Consider the following 16,173-nt stretch of genomic DNA (forward strand, 5'->3'; position numbering starts at 1 on the left):
TACGCTAAACACATTAGATACACAACAGAGCCTTAGAAACGTACAAGATACACAAAAAAACAAAAACAAACAGGAGAAAAAAATAAATAAGTAAAGTTGACGGGGTAAGAAAATAACCGAATTTGTTTACTGCTTTTACAGCCTCTACTTTTACTGCTACTGCTACAACTACTACTGCTACCATCGTCACAGCTTCTCACACCTGTAATGATTGTTTGGCGAGTAACCTGAGTGTGCGTGAGAGGGAGGGACGGTTTGTTAGTTCCACCTGAAGACCTGAAGGGGAAGAAGAGGGAGAGGATCAAAGGGCGAAGAGGAGAGAGAGCGTAGGAGCGAGAGAAAGGGAGAAAGAGAGTTACTTTTCAGAGAGAGAGAGAGAGAGAGAGAGAGAGAGAGAGAGAGAGAAAGGGTAGTCAGTGAGTGTTGTTATCGAGGACCTGTTGTTGTTGTTGCCACAGAATCGCAAAAACAACGTCACGATTTGTCAGATTGTACCAACGCCACGAGCTTGTTGAGGCCTTGACTGGGAGGCGCGGCGCAGCTGGGGCGGGGGAGCGTGTGGGGGCGAGGGGCGGGCGTGCAGGGGTAGGGGGGACGGGGAGGGGAGCGTGGTTCGTGGGTGTGGGTGGTAAGGGGAGGAAGCGAGTGGTGGTGCGGAGGATTGTGTTTTGATGAGGATATGAGGGTGACTAGAAGCACCGGGGAGGTAGAGGCGCTAACTCCCCTCCTCTCCCCTCTCCCTCCCCTCCCCTCCCTCCTCTCCCCTGCCTCCATCCTGGCCACGCACACTGCACACTCACTCATTCACACCCTCACTCTCTCTCGACGTGTAACATAGAAGTAATTTTGAGAAACGTAAAGATAAGGTTTGATTTATTGTTTTATTTATTTGTTTATCTTTGAAAGTGAGCCTTAAAGTTTCGCTCAAAAAATGATATGTCAACTTTTTAACATATGCTTACGATATTTTACCAAAGGGAATGTTTAAAGTTTGTGGGAAAGTTCATGGGGAAAGGGGAGAGAGAGAGAGAGAGAGAGAGAGAGAGAGAGAGAGAGAGAGAGAGAGAGAGAGAGAGAGAGAGAGAGTGTGTGTGTGTGTGTGTGTGTGTGTGTGTGTGTGTGTGTGTGTCTGTGTGTGTGTGTATCCTTTACCCTTTATTAGTGTCATATTTATACACACACACACACACACACACACACACACACACACACACACACACACACACACACACACACACACACCACTTTCTTTTCCTCCATTGTCCTCTCTCCCTTCCTCTCCCTCTTTTCTCTCACTCATCCACTTATTTCTCACCCACACCCACTTTACACACTCTCTCTCTCTCTCTCTCTCTCTCTCTCTCTCTCTCTCTCTCTCTCTCTCTCTCTCTCTCTCTCTCTCTCTCTCTCTCTCTCATCATTTCCTCATTTTCATAATACAAATGTTCAACAAAGTTCACACGACCTTCTTACGTGTGCAACGAAGAGGAAGAAGAGGAAGAGGTGGAGGAGGAGGATGTGGAGGAGGAGGAACGCGAGAACATACAAGGAAGAGGAGGAAGGAAGAAGTAACGAACAAAACATAACAGAGTAAGATAAATAAGAAAAAAAGAGAAAAAAAAGTAATAGGAAAAAGAACAAGAAGGATAACAGATGGAATGACATGATTGGTGTGAACGGAATAAAGAACCAGACAGCAATATTTCTTTCATTCCTCATTTGTTTCCTTCTAATGGCTCGCCTGCTGCCCCTTCCCACCTTGTCCCTCCTCCCGTGTTCATGTGGGAAAGAAGCTTGGGTTTATTGCTTCCGGGCGTGTCATTAGTTCCTGCGTTCATGACGGGGGAGGGGGAGGCAGTAATGGGCGTGCGTGTGGAGAAGGCGAAGGTGGTGTGAAGTTGTGAAGTCTCTCTCTCTCTCTCTCTCTCTCTCTCTGGGACGATCTTTGTACTAAAAACATTCAAATTGTTGAGATATAGTGTGTGTGTGTGTGTGTGTGTGTGTGTGTGTGTGTGTGTGTGTGTGTGTGTGTGTGTGTGTGTGTGTGTGTGTGTTACTAGTTATGTATCACTTATCACCACAAATTCACATCGGTTTCCAAACAAATGTCAAAAACTGGAGCGTTCAAAATATCTTGCTGGTGACGGCGGCGGCGACGACGGCGGCGGTGGTGGTGGTGGTGGTGGGAGAAACAATGACAGCTCCTGGTAATGGGTGACCCCCGCGGCGTGCCAAGGCTCCCGTGCTCAACGAAACAATAGCGGATGAGCCTCGCGCTGCCAAGGATGAGCCATTGTGCATTTTTCAAGGTCGCAGGAGCCCACCGCCATCTGTGGTGCGGGAGGGAGTGCTTCCGCGAGGCTCAAGTGTGGCGCCCGTGTTCCTGCTGGCTTTGTTCCCCTGTGATGATTTTCAAAGCCCGCAGAGATGATTAGTAGTGTTGTCATGGCTGTTTCTTTATTCATTGTTGTTGCTGTTCTCGTCCTCCTCCACCTCCTCCTCCTCCTCCTCCTCCTCCTCCTCCTCCTTCTTCCTCTTCTTCGTCTTCTTTTTCGTTAGTGGTGCAGGATTCATGTTAAACTGTCACTATATTTTGAAAACAGCCTTGGAACTCCCAATAGCCCACATTACAGCTTGTTAAAAATAGTTGGAAAAGGAAGCTGAAACGTTAGAGAATACTGTGTGTGTGTGTGTGTGTGTGTGTGTGTGTGTGTTATAGTTGTGCTTTGAAGTTTTACTGCTTTCTCTTTTCTTTACTTTTATATAATATTAATCGCCGCATGCTCATCTCTTAATATTAAATGCGCAAAGAATGTTGATAGTACAGTTACGAAATCGCACAAAGAATGTACATGGATAGAATCTGTAATAATATCTGGTGTGTGTGTGTGTGTGTGTGTGTGTGTGTGTGTGTGTGTGTGTGTGTGTGAAGGTTACCAGCTGTTGTCATCACCACCACCACTCACATCTCAAACCGCCCCTCCCTCTTTCCTTCCCGCGCATCACGAAGGACGTTAAGCGCTCAGTGATTTACGTGCTGGCAAAGGTTATTATTTTGACGATATATATTTTTTTTCCTCCTAGATCGCGCGGAGCTGGTGCGTGCGTGCGTGCGTGCGTGTGTGTGTGCGTGCGTGCTTGCGGGTGCGTGTAAGGGCGGCGAGCGTTGGCTGTTATTATTCATGTCCTTGCCGTGTGAGATGCGCCGCGCCTCGCCTCCCGCTTTGTTACCCTTGACTGACTGACTCGCGGGGAAGAGGTGCTCAGCTCTCCTACTTAACCGAGAGAAGCAGAAAAATGTGCTATTATATTACGCGTTTTTAAACCAGTTCCTCTGACTCCACGACCCGTATTTTGAAAAGCTTTGTTACCTTGATTGATTGACTCTGAGAAGGAGGTGCTGAACTTACATACTTAATCGAGAAGTAGAGGAATGTGTTGTTATATTACGCGTCTTAATCAATTTCTAACTCCATAACCCGTATTTTGAAAAGCTTTGTTCTCTCATCAGGTTTATTTTCAGGAGGTGCTGAATGTTCCTACTTAACCGAGAAGTAGAGGCATGTGTTGCTATACCATGTGTCTTAACCAATGATTTCTTCATTACCATAACCCGCATTGCTTTGTTCTCACATCAAACTGTTTTCAGAGACTAGATATGATTGTCGGGTTTTCAATGGTGTTTTCCCAAGTGATCAAGCAGAACCGTTACTAAACTCTCTGTAGAATCATAATAAACATTATAAAAAGCCCCAGTAACTTATAATACGGCCTTATTAAAGTAAAGACGCAGAAATGTTTGAGGATGCTATGTAGAAAATGACGATGTAGAAGAAAACGTGACTCATTTTGCGGCGTAACTCGAGCTTAGGGATTTTTGAGAACTATTTTGAACTATTTTACGCATTAGAGTGACGGTGGTGATTGTGGTGGTGTGAGGGATGAGACAGCCACCCACGCCTTCCTCCCTCACTCTCCCACTCTCCCCCCTTGCTCTTCCTGTGTCCTCCCTCCCTCCCTGCCATCAGCGGCGCCTCAACACTGACAAATATACAAGTTAGTGCCGCTTGGGTGCGCCTCCCCGCCTCGCCTCGCACTGATCTATCGACCGTGTTCAATTTTTCCCTGTGAATTTTTTTTTTTTTTTTTTACGGAGAATTGATTATGATTTGATATTATTTTTTGCGTCCTGAGTGGTTTGTTTTAAGTTTCCTCTCCTCGTTTTCTTTTTTACTTTCATTGTTCCTTTATCCTCTCGTAAAGTTTGCGTTTTTTTTCTCTTTAGTGCTTTCCTCTTGACTTCCTTTCTCAGGCTTTCCTTTATTTGTTCTTTTATTCTGTAGAGTCGTTTTCTTTGTTCTACCGAATGACTCTCTCTCTCTCTCTCTCTCTCTCTCTCCTATTGAAAGGATTTACCCCCTGACTCACACTTGACTCACCGTGTAGGGTTGCCGTGACTCACTTGTCCTCCCCTCCTCACAGGTGTTGTCGGAGACGGAGAAGGGCGAGGTGCACCGCCACGTGCTGGAGATGATGAAGTCCGTGGCGGTGACTGAGGCGAACTCCGGCGTGCTCAACTTGAAGACCCACAACAGACGCACCAACAGCCACACCCCCAACCATAACTCCACCACCACCGCCACATCCACCACCACCAGCACCACCACCTCCTCATCCTCGTCCTCCTCGTCCACCCCCACCAGCCAAGCCTCGCCGGATGCCTCCAGCACAAACAACAACAGCACGCAGGAGGGGCATCCGTTCCGGGAGTACATGGACAACCCGGCGCCCGACACCTCTGTCTCTGATAGCGAGGAGATCATGGCCTATGTCAACATGAAGGTTGGTCTGCCACGCACCAACAGACAGACAGACAGATAGATAGATAGATAGACAGATGGATAGACAGAGGAGTAAATATTTTATTGGTCACAGATATTGAAGTAAGAAGCTCATTATAGAAGTTCTGATATAATTTTGCTGCTCCTTCAGTGTCAACTTTATTGTGAGAATGAAAAATCAGGAGCTTCTTATACATGTGTGTGTGTGTGTTAAATTTTCAAATATTTATTATAGTATCAAAATTGGATGGATTTTTATAAGGTGATCCTCTTCTCAAGCACATTTCAGTGGACCTTTTTAATCACTCCCCACACCTTTGAGATTCCCTTTCCAGCACCTTTCAACACCTGCCACTCACCCTGCCAACACCCCTACACCCATCACCCTTCCAGTACAAGCCAGCTCCTGGGTGTCACCTTTATAGCATCCCTTAGCACTTGTTTAATTATGCAACCCTCCACAGGTGCACCTCGAGGACGACGACATCCTGGGGTGGTGGTCGGGCACATCAGCTTCAGGCCTCTCCACCCTCCGCCTGTTGGCCCGCAAGATCCTCTCTGTGCCCGCCACCTGTGCCTACGCCCACGACGTGTGTGCCCACGCCCGCCAGGCCTGCCAAACCATGGGCCTGGTGGATGAGTCTCACCTCAACAACGTTCTCCACATGAAGTACAACATGAACTAGAGATTCCCATAGATTATATTTTCTATTCGGTTGCCAAAATGAAGTATTTATCCACTATAGGCCAAAGGTTTGCGCCTGAGGAGTACTTTTTTTACTACCGGTGTAAGAACGGTCTAGGAAGTGATGTGTAGAGTGTCATCGTTAGTTACACTAGTTGTGGGACCTGCAGTGGGCGAGGCGAGCGTCAAATCATGAGTGTGCCTCGGGAGCTTCCTCCACACGCTCATGGAAAACGAGATGTCATAGAATAGTGAGAATAACCTTACCTGTTACCTTGACTTAAATATCCTTGGACACACCTCACTTTGTCCTCCATTTTAGCAAACACAAAGCTCATATTTCACACGACAAACTACAGTATTTTTACAATGCACCAAACACACGTCCAGTTCTGTAACAAAGAGTCAAGTTCAGTCACTATTCAAGCATCACAAGCAACCCTTTCAGGTGTTAAGGTAAAAACACAACCCTCGTTTTTTTACAGCGTGGCCTCAGCTGTGGGTCCCAACAAGCTCACGTGAATGAAGCCAAAATGTAACTCACTTTTTTGCCATATGAACAGCTGTGACGTGGGGCGAGTCAAGAGATTATTTCCAACGGGGATGTAGTGTGTGTGCCTGAGTGTGTGTGTGTGTGTGAATATCAATGTGAAGTAGGACATGACACCAACAGTTCAGATACAGATAGAATAAAATTTCCCAGAGAGAGAGAGATTATACTGAGGTGTGTTTATGAATGTGAGAACGTGAAGCAGGATGTAACGTCAGTAATTCAAATGATAGAGGTTAGATGAAACTTTACAGAGAGAGAGAGAGAGAGAGAGAGAGAGAGAGAGAGAGAGAGAGAAACATTATATTGACTATATTTGTGTGAAAAGAATGTGAGAATGTAAAGTAAGACATAATACCAACAGTTCAGATGAGAGAGAGATTAAAACTTCAAAGCGAGAATGTGTGAAAGGAGACAGTAGTAGGCAGTGGATGCAAGATAACATATGCATACAAAACATATGTCTCAGATGCTGTGAGCCTGGATGTGGCCAATGTATAGCCTGGATTAGGAAACTTATCTTTATTTATTCAATGTTTGTGTGTGTGTGTGTGTGTGTGTGTGTTGAAGGTAATGCTCAAAGGTAACACAGTGAGCAGGTTATTTTGAGGTTGTGTCTTGGTTGTTAGTGTTTACCATTTAGCTTAACAATCCCCCTTCCAGTCCCTTTAACTAGATGTGATGTTAATTTTTTGTTCTGTAATCTAGACCAGTTATGATACGTCACTCACTTCTCAGAATGGTTGTACGAGTAGAGGTTTAGAGTAAGAACAGTGTGTGTCATTTTTTTCTCCTGAAATTGAGTTAGGATGATGGAGTAATGAAGTGATATATGTGTTCAGAATGATGATGAATGATGTTTGATTCCATGGATTGGTAGAGTTTGGGAGTTTGTCACCAAAGCATTACCAGATCAGCTCTCATCATAAGTTCAGTAGTGAGAAATGGTAATGAATTAAATGTAGTACAGTGCATCCTTAATGTTTATTGAAAGACAGAAGTGTGGATCAAGGAATTATGGTTTTGCATTATTAATTGTTTTAGAGGAATCAGGAACTTAGGCATGTAGTGGAGATGATTGATTAGTATTAAATTACTTCCAAATGCCAAGTAACTGTACATCACTTGAATGAGGTCCCATGAGGCAGAGGGAAAGAAGAGTGTAAGAAAGAGGCATTTGCTTATTGGCTCAACTTTCCACATGAGGTAGTGAAGTAGATTTGAGGAAGGTTGATGAGAAAGTTCTTCAAGACAGAGAGATGTGGTTCTTGGTGTGTGTGTGTGTGTGTGTGTGTGTGTGTGTGTGTGTGTGTGTGTTGGTGGCTTCTTGTAGTGTTTGTCTCATGGTTGTGTTTCAATCTCCCAGTTATTCTTTATTATTTGTGGTGTGATATTTGTCTTAAAAGATCCTCATTAACTTGAATCATCATCAGTTACTATTCCACATTCAAGGAGAGTGAACAAACTTTTCATTCTTTACTCACTGCACACCTTTGACAATCAGTGACTCATTTCCTCAGTTCTGGTCTGGGTGTGTCTAATGAGTGAAATGTCATTCATCTTGAAAACTTCAGTTGATAAATTTACATAGTGAAATTACATGATTCTTCCATGTTTTGTATGTATTTGATATTTACATCTGTAAACGTCAAAGGCTTCCACTTCAACAGTATTGATGCAAATGTGCTAATTTGTTCATTAATTAATTATGGCAAATTTAAGTCACAAGTTGCCAAGTATTTTGTATGCTGCAAATGTAATTAAGTGTCAAACATATGGATAGATAGACAGGGAGAGAGAGGGAGAGGGGGAAGGCACTATTTGCCGCTCCTGTACATGTGTTTGAGAGAAAGAGTGAAAGAGTGAGAGTTCAGGTTGAATATGTAGATGTGAATTATTTTATATGTTTCTTCAAATGGTAAAGAAGCAGAAGCTGACATCAGTGACAAGATTTAGACTCCATCAAAGTAGCTGAAGCAGGGACTGATGAAGCAACATTAGGAGCTGGATTCTTTGTACCTTAACTCAAGGGATGTTTTAGTCTTCAATTGAGATACACAATGGTGAGAAAGATTACATTTCATTCCAGTATCTACCTGCAAAAGCCAGAACCACATGTGAATATGAAAGAAGGATAAATTTAAGCATTAGATGTAGATGAATAGGAATGTAGATATCACCTGATTAGCCAAATTATATTAGAAATCCCCAAGGCTCAATAATTTCTCTTCCGCCAGAGTTAGATAGACAGAGTAATAGACAGATGATAAAAGGGCATAAAACCTATTGGCTCAGAACAGATCAAAGATATCAGATTCTATAATGATAGTTTAATTAATGTACTTTATGTTGCTCAATTCTTAAGTGGTGAACAAACACTCTGCTTGTTGAGACAGAGAGAGAGAGAGAGAGAGAGAGAGAGAGAGAGAGAGAGAGAGAGAGAGAGAGAGAGAGAGAGAGAGAGAGAGAGAGAGAGAGAGAGAGAGAGAGAGAGAGAGAAGGTTGTGCCAAAGACTCCAATGTGTGCTCAATTTTTTGCGGTAGTCCAAGTGTTACTATGTTGATGTGTTGTTGAGATGAGGAGTGTTATGCGCGTCACAGTGTTTTGGCGAGTCACATTATTATCATTGTGGGGACGGAAAACTACAAGAAAATAGAGAGTAAAAAATGGATAACTGATGTGGAGGAGAAAAGGAAATAGAGAAAAACTGAGATATAAACAGAGGAGAGATAGAAAGGAAAGTGGATAAGTACTCTATTGCTTCTAGAGAGAGAGAGAGAGAGAGAGAGAGAGAGAGAGAGAGAGAGAGAGAGAGAGAGAGAGAGAGAGTGAGAGTGAGAGGATCTTTGTGCGATTAAGTATCATAGTTTTATCAGTAATCTGTTCTTCCCTCCAGTAAACCAATACCTCTTTAGGGTTGTTATCAGTGTTGTGTCAAGGAAGAAATTAACATTCTCTTCATTATTTTTGTGATCATTTTTATTATTATCAGTATGGTCAATCATTACTGTGTTGTTATCGTGGTTGTATCTGCCACACCAGTGTCTTTGATGGCAACTTTGTGATTCTTCCGTAACATTTCGTTCTTTCTCCCATCAATATGTGTTCTATTCAGTAGTTGATAATGATAATACTAGTATATTGTGCATCAGCAATGTATAAACAAACCTGCAACAGATGTGCCAAACTTTTCGAAACACAAAACTTACTTAGTGGTTTCTGAAGAGACTTTTCTCAGATATTTAGATACAAAAAACAAAAAAACATTTACTACTACTACTACTACTACTACTACTACTACTACTACTACTACTACTACTACTACTACTACTACTACTACAACAGTATCAGCATATGTTAATCCTACACTTTTTATACAATATTACACATATATGGATTGAAAGGTTGTATACAAGACTGTGTTGTGTAGTTCCATATATATCTTCCATTGCCATACTTTAGGTGACTATGCCAAATTGGTGTGTTCATTAAGATGTGTTGAGTAGAGGAGGGGCACAGGTGGTGGTGGTGAGGCAGACAGCATTGGAGGGGAACAAAAGTCTCACTCTAACAAGAATCAGTATGAAAGTCAATAGTTTTGCTTCATTTAATCTTGGACTCACGTACTTTACAGTGAGGACAGAAGACTCAACTTCATCCTTAGGTCTTGGTTTTGTTGGGGTAAAGTGTCACTTAACTTTTTTGTTTTGTCATGTTCTGAAGAAGTGTTTGAGTAAAATCATTCGGTTTCTATTTCTGTGTGATATGGCTGTGGTGGTGGTGGTGTTGCTGCCTCTGCCTCACTTCTGTCACCTGGTTTCTTAGTGTGTTGTAAAGACAGGTGAGCAGTGATGTCTACCTACAGGAGCACATAGTAATTAGCATCTACAGAACAGAAATCTCATCTGAATGAAGGATTAAATGTCTCAAGTCAGATCAGCATAGAAAGTGAACCAAGCAAGATTCTTTATTCAGTCTTGTGTCATCTGGATACAATTGTTGATTTAGTTTTAATATCATCCGGTACATTCAGACGAATTTCTCATTCCTGTGTGCTGCCACTCAAGAAAATCTCTGTGAATGTGACTGGTGAGCGTCAGCCTTGCTGGCGAAGAGTAAGATCCGTGAGGTACAGTGTGTACAAAACAAAACTGATGAATATGTCAGTATAATATGTATGTAGTGGTGTGTATGGGCTGAGGCTGCCATGATGGTGAGGTGATGTAGAGGTGCATCAGATGTGTTGTGAGGGAGGTCAGGTGTGTGTCCGTAGTGGGGTTGTGACGTGCACCCCGTGTGTTGGCACTTTATTGTCTCTTTAAGTGTTGCTATTGTCGGTTTTCATTTTTTCTGTATTCCTTGAGAGGTGAGGAGTTTTGTACATTGTCTCGCTTCATGCTGTGTTCACAGAAGATAAGGTTGTCATGTGTTCTTTAGGATCTTAGGGTGGAAGGGAAAAAAGATAATGTTTGAATCAAAACCATGAAAATCAAAGTTTGTTTAAAAAAAGATAATTGTTCATCAAGAAACAGATGGAGTATGTAGTAAAGTTCATAACATTTTCTTCATGTGAACACAGACTCTTTGCTGAATAATCCTTTATTCACCTCAAGTCAGGGGCGAGCAAAGCCTGAGTAACTGAAGTGGATACATGAATGAGTCAGTTTAGTAATATGTAAACAACTTGACTCATTCCTTCAGTGCATAAGAAAAAGATGTATAATTTTCCTTCAATCACTTAGACGCACATTACCAAGGTTGTATGGAGCGAGGTGAAGAGAACAAGGGAGAGACAGACAGAGACAGACTAATAAGTGATAAGAAAGGTACGTTGCCAGTCCCTGACTCTTGTTATGGGTACAGAAATAGGTAATTATGTAGGTGTTAGTCAACCTGGGCTGACTCAACCACAGGTATCGACTCTAAGGTTTGGATTCTAAAAAAAAAAAAATAATGGTAATGTTTCCAGAGTTGTGTGTATCGGCCCAAGCATTCCACGCGCCTCGGTGCAACTTTGTGTGTGTGTGTGTACATATATATGTGTATTTGTCTTGTTATGTACTCTTGTTATTATTATTGTTTCTTTGTTTGTTTTCCTTCTTTTTTTGTCTGCTGCCCGGAGGATCAGCCGAGAGAGTTGGAAGCATGTGTGAGAAGATGCAGTGAAAAACCAATATGATCATAGGTCATCGTGTTGTAGTTCACCAATTATAAGTGCTGTTTGTTCTTTCATTTGTGATGTTGGGGGAAAAAGTTAATTTATACCTGTTATCTGAGATTTAAGACCAGCATCTGACTAATTTGCACCTTGTACTTGACATTTAAGATAACAACCTGGCAAAAAAGAACAAAAACAAACAAATAAACAAACAAACAAGGGAAGGAAGTGCAGTGCTCAAGTATAGGTTTTCTCCTTATTATTTATTTATTAATACTAACTTATCAAAATCCTTTCTGCTCCTCATTTATCGCCGGCAGGGGATTGTGGGTAAGGCTTGTGGTGGTGTGCGGGGGAGGGGCAGTGCTTAGCTGTGCCCTCTTGTGTATAGTGATCCACACACACACACACATACACACACACACACACACACAGTTATAGCAAGGTTACATGTCTATTTGCTCATATATGTAGGAATGTAGTATAATTATTATTTTTTTGGGGTGCGTATGTTTGTGTGTGTGTGTGTGTGTATCGTTTCGTTTCTGTATCATGTATTTTTGGGGTTTAATGTATAATTAGTATTTTTGCAGACTTTACTCATTTTTCTCATCTCTTTAATATACATCTAGAATCTCCCTTTATTTTCTCCTCTTACCTTCATTCATTTTTTTTATATAGTGTTTATAAAATCATGTATCATTAACTTATAAATTAACTACAATTCTGTATATGGTTGTAGTGCTTTTCTGTTATCCTCTTTGCAACTCTTGTTTCCTTGTGCATACATCGGGGCGTCTGTGTGTCTGTATGATCAATTGTATGTTACTGTTATTATTTTCCTTTACAGGGGTCTACAGTCGCTCTCACGGTTCATTGTCTGTCAGCATTCCAATATTATTTCGCTTCTAACTCCTTTCCGCTGGTCTGTCCTCTCATCGTGGGGTCTCTGAAGGGTATAACACTAACTTGTCTAACGTTGTGTGCCATAACTTTGTAAAAGACATTATTATTTTTTATACTAAACTTTTCAACAATAAACTTTTTGCATTTTTCTCAGATGAGGCTGTTATTGCATTCCTTCCTTTACCTGTTCCTTTTATTCGTGATCTGTATTTGTTTGGAGGTATTTGCATGTGAAGGGATGAGAATGATGTGGATGGGTTATATAAATACGACAGTTTACCCACACATAGAGTACGTTAGTATATTACATATTACGAGATGGACTTAAATTGATAAAGAGGATGAAAAATGATATTATATTGATCTATTAATTTTTATACAATACAGCTCATATCATTGAGCTATTTCGAGTTTTAAATGTTAAAACTCCGATGTGGACAAAATACCAGTTTGCCGCCGTTGCTATTGGAGCAGTGTCAGTGAATGTCACGAGGAATATAAACAAAGAGTTTGCTTATATTGCTTGATGTCAGTGTGTCAGTGAGGATGAGTACGTGCCACGGTCACACGGCGAGACTTGAGTGCTCACAGCGTCGTTTCATGCGGAAGGTTCTTGGTTTACCTCCATCCTTTCGTCATAAGCTACAGCGGCAGGCATGAGGAGCCACAGCAGATAACTTAGGAGGACGAGAAAAGCCACCACCCACATACTGATGGCGTAGCTGTCGCTCTTGTCACGCACCACGCCTACGCAGCCGCCGGGAGGAAAGAGAGAGTGAGACGAGAAACAGGGAAAGGGGAGGCAGCCTACTGTCACCTAAGTTTGAAAGTAAAGATACAGGAAATCGTGAAAGGTCCTTAAGTTACAGTGATGTCTTGGCTTACCGATGCACGGGCCGATGGTGACGAAGCCCAGCGCCAAGGTGAGACTCCGCGCGCCGAACATGGGGGCGAAGTTGTCCAGGCCCACCACGGTGAGGGTGTGAAGGTTGTTGAGGCCGTGGAACGTTCCCAGCGCGGCGCCCCACATCCCCATCACCGTTGCCATCCCCGCCGTCTGCGTCTGGAAGGGAAATACTACCGCGAAGGTGACGTAGGCAAGACAAGGGCGATCAGACGGCCACGAGTAGCGGGAAACTTTTGTCGGTGAAGTTTGGTTCAACTCACCTGTGATGGAGGCGGCCATGGTGAACATTGACAGCAGGTAGAAGAAGCGCATGTTGAACCACGCGTAGTCTGAGAGTGCTGAGGAAACCATTCTGGCTAAGAGGTTGGTGACGCCCGAGAGGGAGAGGCACCACGCCGCCGTCTGCAGGGAGTGCCCGGCGGCCTGCATGGCGAAGGGCACCATCATAGTAAAGTTGACTTGAGCGTTGATGACCAGAGTGGTTCCCGCTGCAATGATAAGGGCCGTGGGGCGCCTCAGGATGGCCAGGTCCCGTAAGAGGCCTCTAAGGAGTTTGCTGAGCGGTTGTCGAAGGCTGCTCAAAATGTTAGGTTCTGTATCCGTGTGTGGCGGCTCGAGGCCCTCGTGGTCTGTGAGGTCTGTGGCGCCCAGGGTGTCGAGCGAGGTCACGGAGGCCATGCTGGCTAAGTCGAAAGAGTTAGCGGACAGTCTTCTGCCTGACGCCGGGGACTGGTGACTCTCACTTAGTTCTTTTACCTTCATGTTCACGCCTCTTGAACAGTGACGAGGCTGTGGGTCAACCAGTATTGTGTGGGCGGACTGTCCCGTGGACGTAGGTGTCATGAGCGCCACCTGCTGGGGGTGAGGGCGTAGCGGGAGCTTCATGTGCCACTCGACGGGATGGTAGAGTGTGGTGCCTAGGAAGCCGTGCAGCATCACCGCCCCGAGCACCAGCGTGGCGCCGCGGTGGCCGTACGTGTCCTGCAGCAGCTGGATGAACAGCGGGCCCAGGAAGTGTCCCAGACCAAGGCCGGCAGTGAAACAAGCGTTGGCCAATCCGCGCCGCCTCTTGAAGTAGTGGGACAGAATGAGGAAGCCGACGCAGCTCAGCCCACAGCCCACACCTGCCGGGCACCTGCTGATTATACAGATATGGACTAACTGAGCCTACACGTGCCCTACAGAAACCTACAGAAAACCCGATGAAAGACGGCACGGTAATGGATACAATCATTGTGCTTACAAGAAAAAAAAAACAAATGTGGTGCTAAAATATCAAATAAAGATCCGATGGATAAGGTTATAAATAGTGTCAATGCAAATTTCAAGTGTGATGGAAAGTTTTGAGGCGAGGCTCACCGCAGCCGAGAGAGAAGGAGACGAAGAAGTAGTACGGGGAGGTGGCGAAGGCCGTGAATGTGAGACAGGTGGCGGTGAGCAGCGTGCCCGTCATGGCGCCCTTGCGGAACCCGAACTCCTTTGTGAGCGTGGCTGTCACCATGCCCGCCAGCCTCCAGGACACCATGAAGGCGTTGAAGATCACGGCCACAGTGGTGGAGGACGCGCCCCAGTGTAGCAGCTGCGGCGAGAACAGGATTCCGAAGGAGGAGCTGAGCACCGGGATCAGCATCTGTAAGTACACAACACCTGCTTGTACTGTGATGGTTGTGTAGTTAGACCAGTGCTATCAAACAAATCTTTCCCTGAAGAACCTTGTCATGTAAAAAATAATTGCAGTACATTCAGAAACTCTCCACGGTGCTTGTCGCGTGCAGGTTGTGAGTGTAAGGGGAAAGGTTTGCTTGATACTCTGACGTGTGAAGTTAGTGTGATGCTTATAGATGTTTACAAAATAATGGAAAAAAAGAAACTGTGGGTGTTTGTTAATTTGTAAGTAGAATATAATGCACTACGAATATACTCACCGTTGAAGGGCACGTGCCTGTATTTTGTTTTATAAATCACATATATTTAGAGTGTTTCACCGTGGTGCTGTACACTGTGAGGTCTGCGCTGTCTGCGGGAGAGTTTTCATGGATGTTTTAACCAGAGAACGCAAAAAAAACATTTATGAATACGGGGACGGATAATTAAACACACACACACACACACACACACACACACACAGTAACTCACAGACACAGTAGTCGCTCCCAGGACCACCACCCAGCCCCATCCGCCGTCAGGAGGCTGAGGGCCTTGCATGTCTTCCTCCACCTGTGTGTGTTGTCCATCCTTGGTTGTAGCAGATGTTTCCCCTTCATACTCCTTAAAGTTTGACGCTTTGCTTGAAAACGTTAGAATATTTTCGTGCTCTTCCCTCGATGCCCCTGGAGGTAACTGTGACAGGGAAGCGGCGTCCACGGAACACCTGCTTTCCTCACTCTCCTGATGCCATCGGTGAGCTGCACCTGAATGGTCGGGAGCGTGTGACATGTTCCCCAGGTGTTGTCTTACTACCTATCTCACCGGACGCCCCTTCATGACGTAAAGGCCCTCACCCAGCACACGCGATGCGCGCGATAAGAACACGCTGTTCTCTGGCGACGTAGATAATGAAAGCCTCTTTCTCAAGACACACGAGTCTTATCAAAGGAGATAAAAGGAACCTTAAGTCATCGCTTCAGTTCTACAAAGTTCTGTCCTTTAGACTCTCATGAAGGGTAAGACTGAAGAAATCATCCAAAACTCACGAATGAATATACTTTGGCTTTATTTTATACTTAAAATTTTTTTATTTCAATCTAGAGCATAGTGTCCGTAGGCATAGATGCTCGGCCTGTAGACGAGTTTGGATCTGGAGTCTCACTGTACAGATGTAGTGTGAATGAGGCCGCGAGTCGGTGGAGCGGCGATGCTGGGGGGAACGGACGATGGAAAAATAATGCGGCCTTATCAGTCTTGTTGAATCTGTTTTCCTTATCAGTCTTGTTGTTCAGCCTTGGTATGGCTTTGCTTTATCGATTTCTTTATACTGCTATCGACTTTTCTTCGAGATAGTTCTTTTCTGGCTCATGTTTGTAGATAGGGTGTTGTGCCTACTCTTTATGTATTTGTATTTGTGTAAACACTGAATCTGTTTTCCTGCAAAACTATGCAGGATTGGTGGTGGTGGTGGTGGTGGT

General features: G+C 44.0%; 2 protein-coding genes across 4 annotated transcripts in view; one reads left to right on the forward strand and one right to left on the reverse strand.

The window, feature by feature from the left end:
* The window catches only part of LOC135093726 (uncharacterized), a 58,644-nt gene extending 46,350 nt beyond the window's left edge, over nucleotides 1–12,294 (forward strand). Inside the window, exons 2-3 of the mRNA XM_063993266.1 lie at nucleotides 4,483–4,842; nucleotides 5,306–12,294. Coding sequence (XP_063849336.1) covers nucleotides 4,483–4,842; nucleotides 5,306–5,527 — 582 coding nt within the window. The 3' untranslated portion in view covers nucleotides 5,528–12,294. The remainder of the gene's footprint in view (nucleotides 1–4,482; nucleotides 4,843–5,305) is intronic.
* A 192-nt stretch (nucleotides 12,295–12,486) lies between these two features.
* LOC135093727 (monocarboxylate transporter 5-like) lies at nucleotides 12,487–15,593 on the reverse strand. 3 transcript variants are annotated; one of them, XM_063993267.1, is made up of 5 exons: nucleotides 15,185–15,593; nucleotides 14,408–14,678; nucleotides 13,309–14,172; nucleotides 13,027–13,218; nucleotides 12,487–12,888 (listed from the first exon to the last, which is right to left on the reverse strand). In XM_063993267.1, the coding sequence occupies exons 1-5, from the start codon at nucleotides 15,482–15,484 to the stop codon at nucleotides 12,740–12,742; spliced, it is 1,776 nt and encodes a 591-aa protein (XP_063849337.1). In that variant the 5' UTR covers nucleotides 15,485–15,593; the 3' UTR covers nucleotides 12,487–12,739. The 3 variants fall into 3 exon arrangements, with proteins under 3 accessions (XP_063849337.1, XP_063849339.1, XP_063849338.1); XM_063993269.1 differs by having other exon boundaries at nucleotides 13,309–14,183; nucleotides 15,185–15,513; XM_063993268.1 differs by having other exon boundaries at nucleotides 13,309–14,186; nucleotides 15,185–15,513.
* Between the last annotated feature and the right edge of the window lie 580 nt (nucleotides 15,594–16,173).

Source organism: Scylla paramamosain, chromosome 43 (genome assembly GCF_035594125.1).
Source record: "Scylla paramamosain isolate STU-SP2022 chromosome 43, ASM3559412v1, whole genome shotgun sequence".
Classification (NCBI taxonomy): domain Eukaryota; kingdom Metazoa; phylum Arthropoda; class Malacostraca; order Decapoda; family Portunidae; genus Scylla; species Scylla paramamosain.

Bases quoted from the DNA above. Each gene is read 5' to 3' on its own strand.
- LOC135093727 (XM_063993267.1), bottom strand. From the start codon at position 15,484: ATGTCACACGCTCCCGACCATTCAGGTGCAGCTCACCGATGGCATCAG. The intron at 14,173-14,407 runs GTGAGCCTCGCC...GGTGCCCGGCAG, and splicing joins CTCCTTCTCTCTCGGCTGCG to GTGTGGGCTGTGGGCTGAGC. The intron at 12,889-13,026 runs GTAAGCCAAGAC...GCGGCTGCGTAG, and splicing joins CACCATCGGCCCGTGCATCG to GCGTGGTGCGTGACAAGAGC.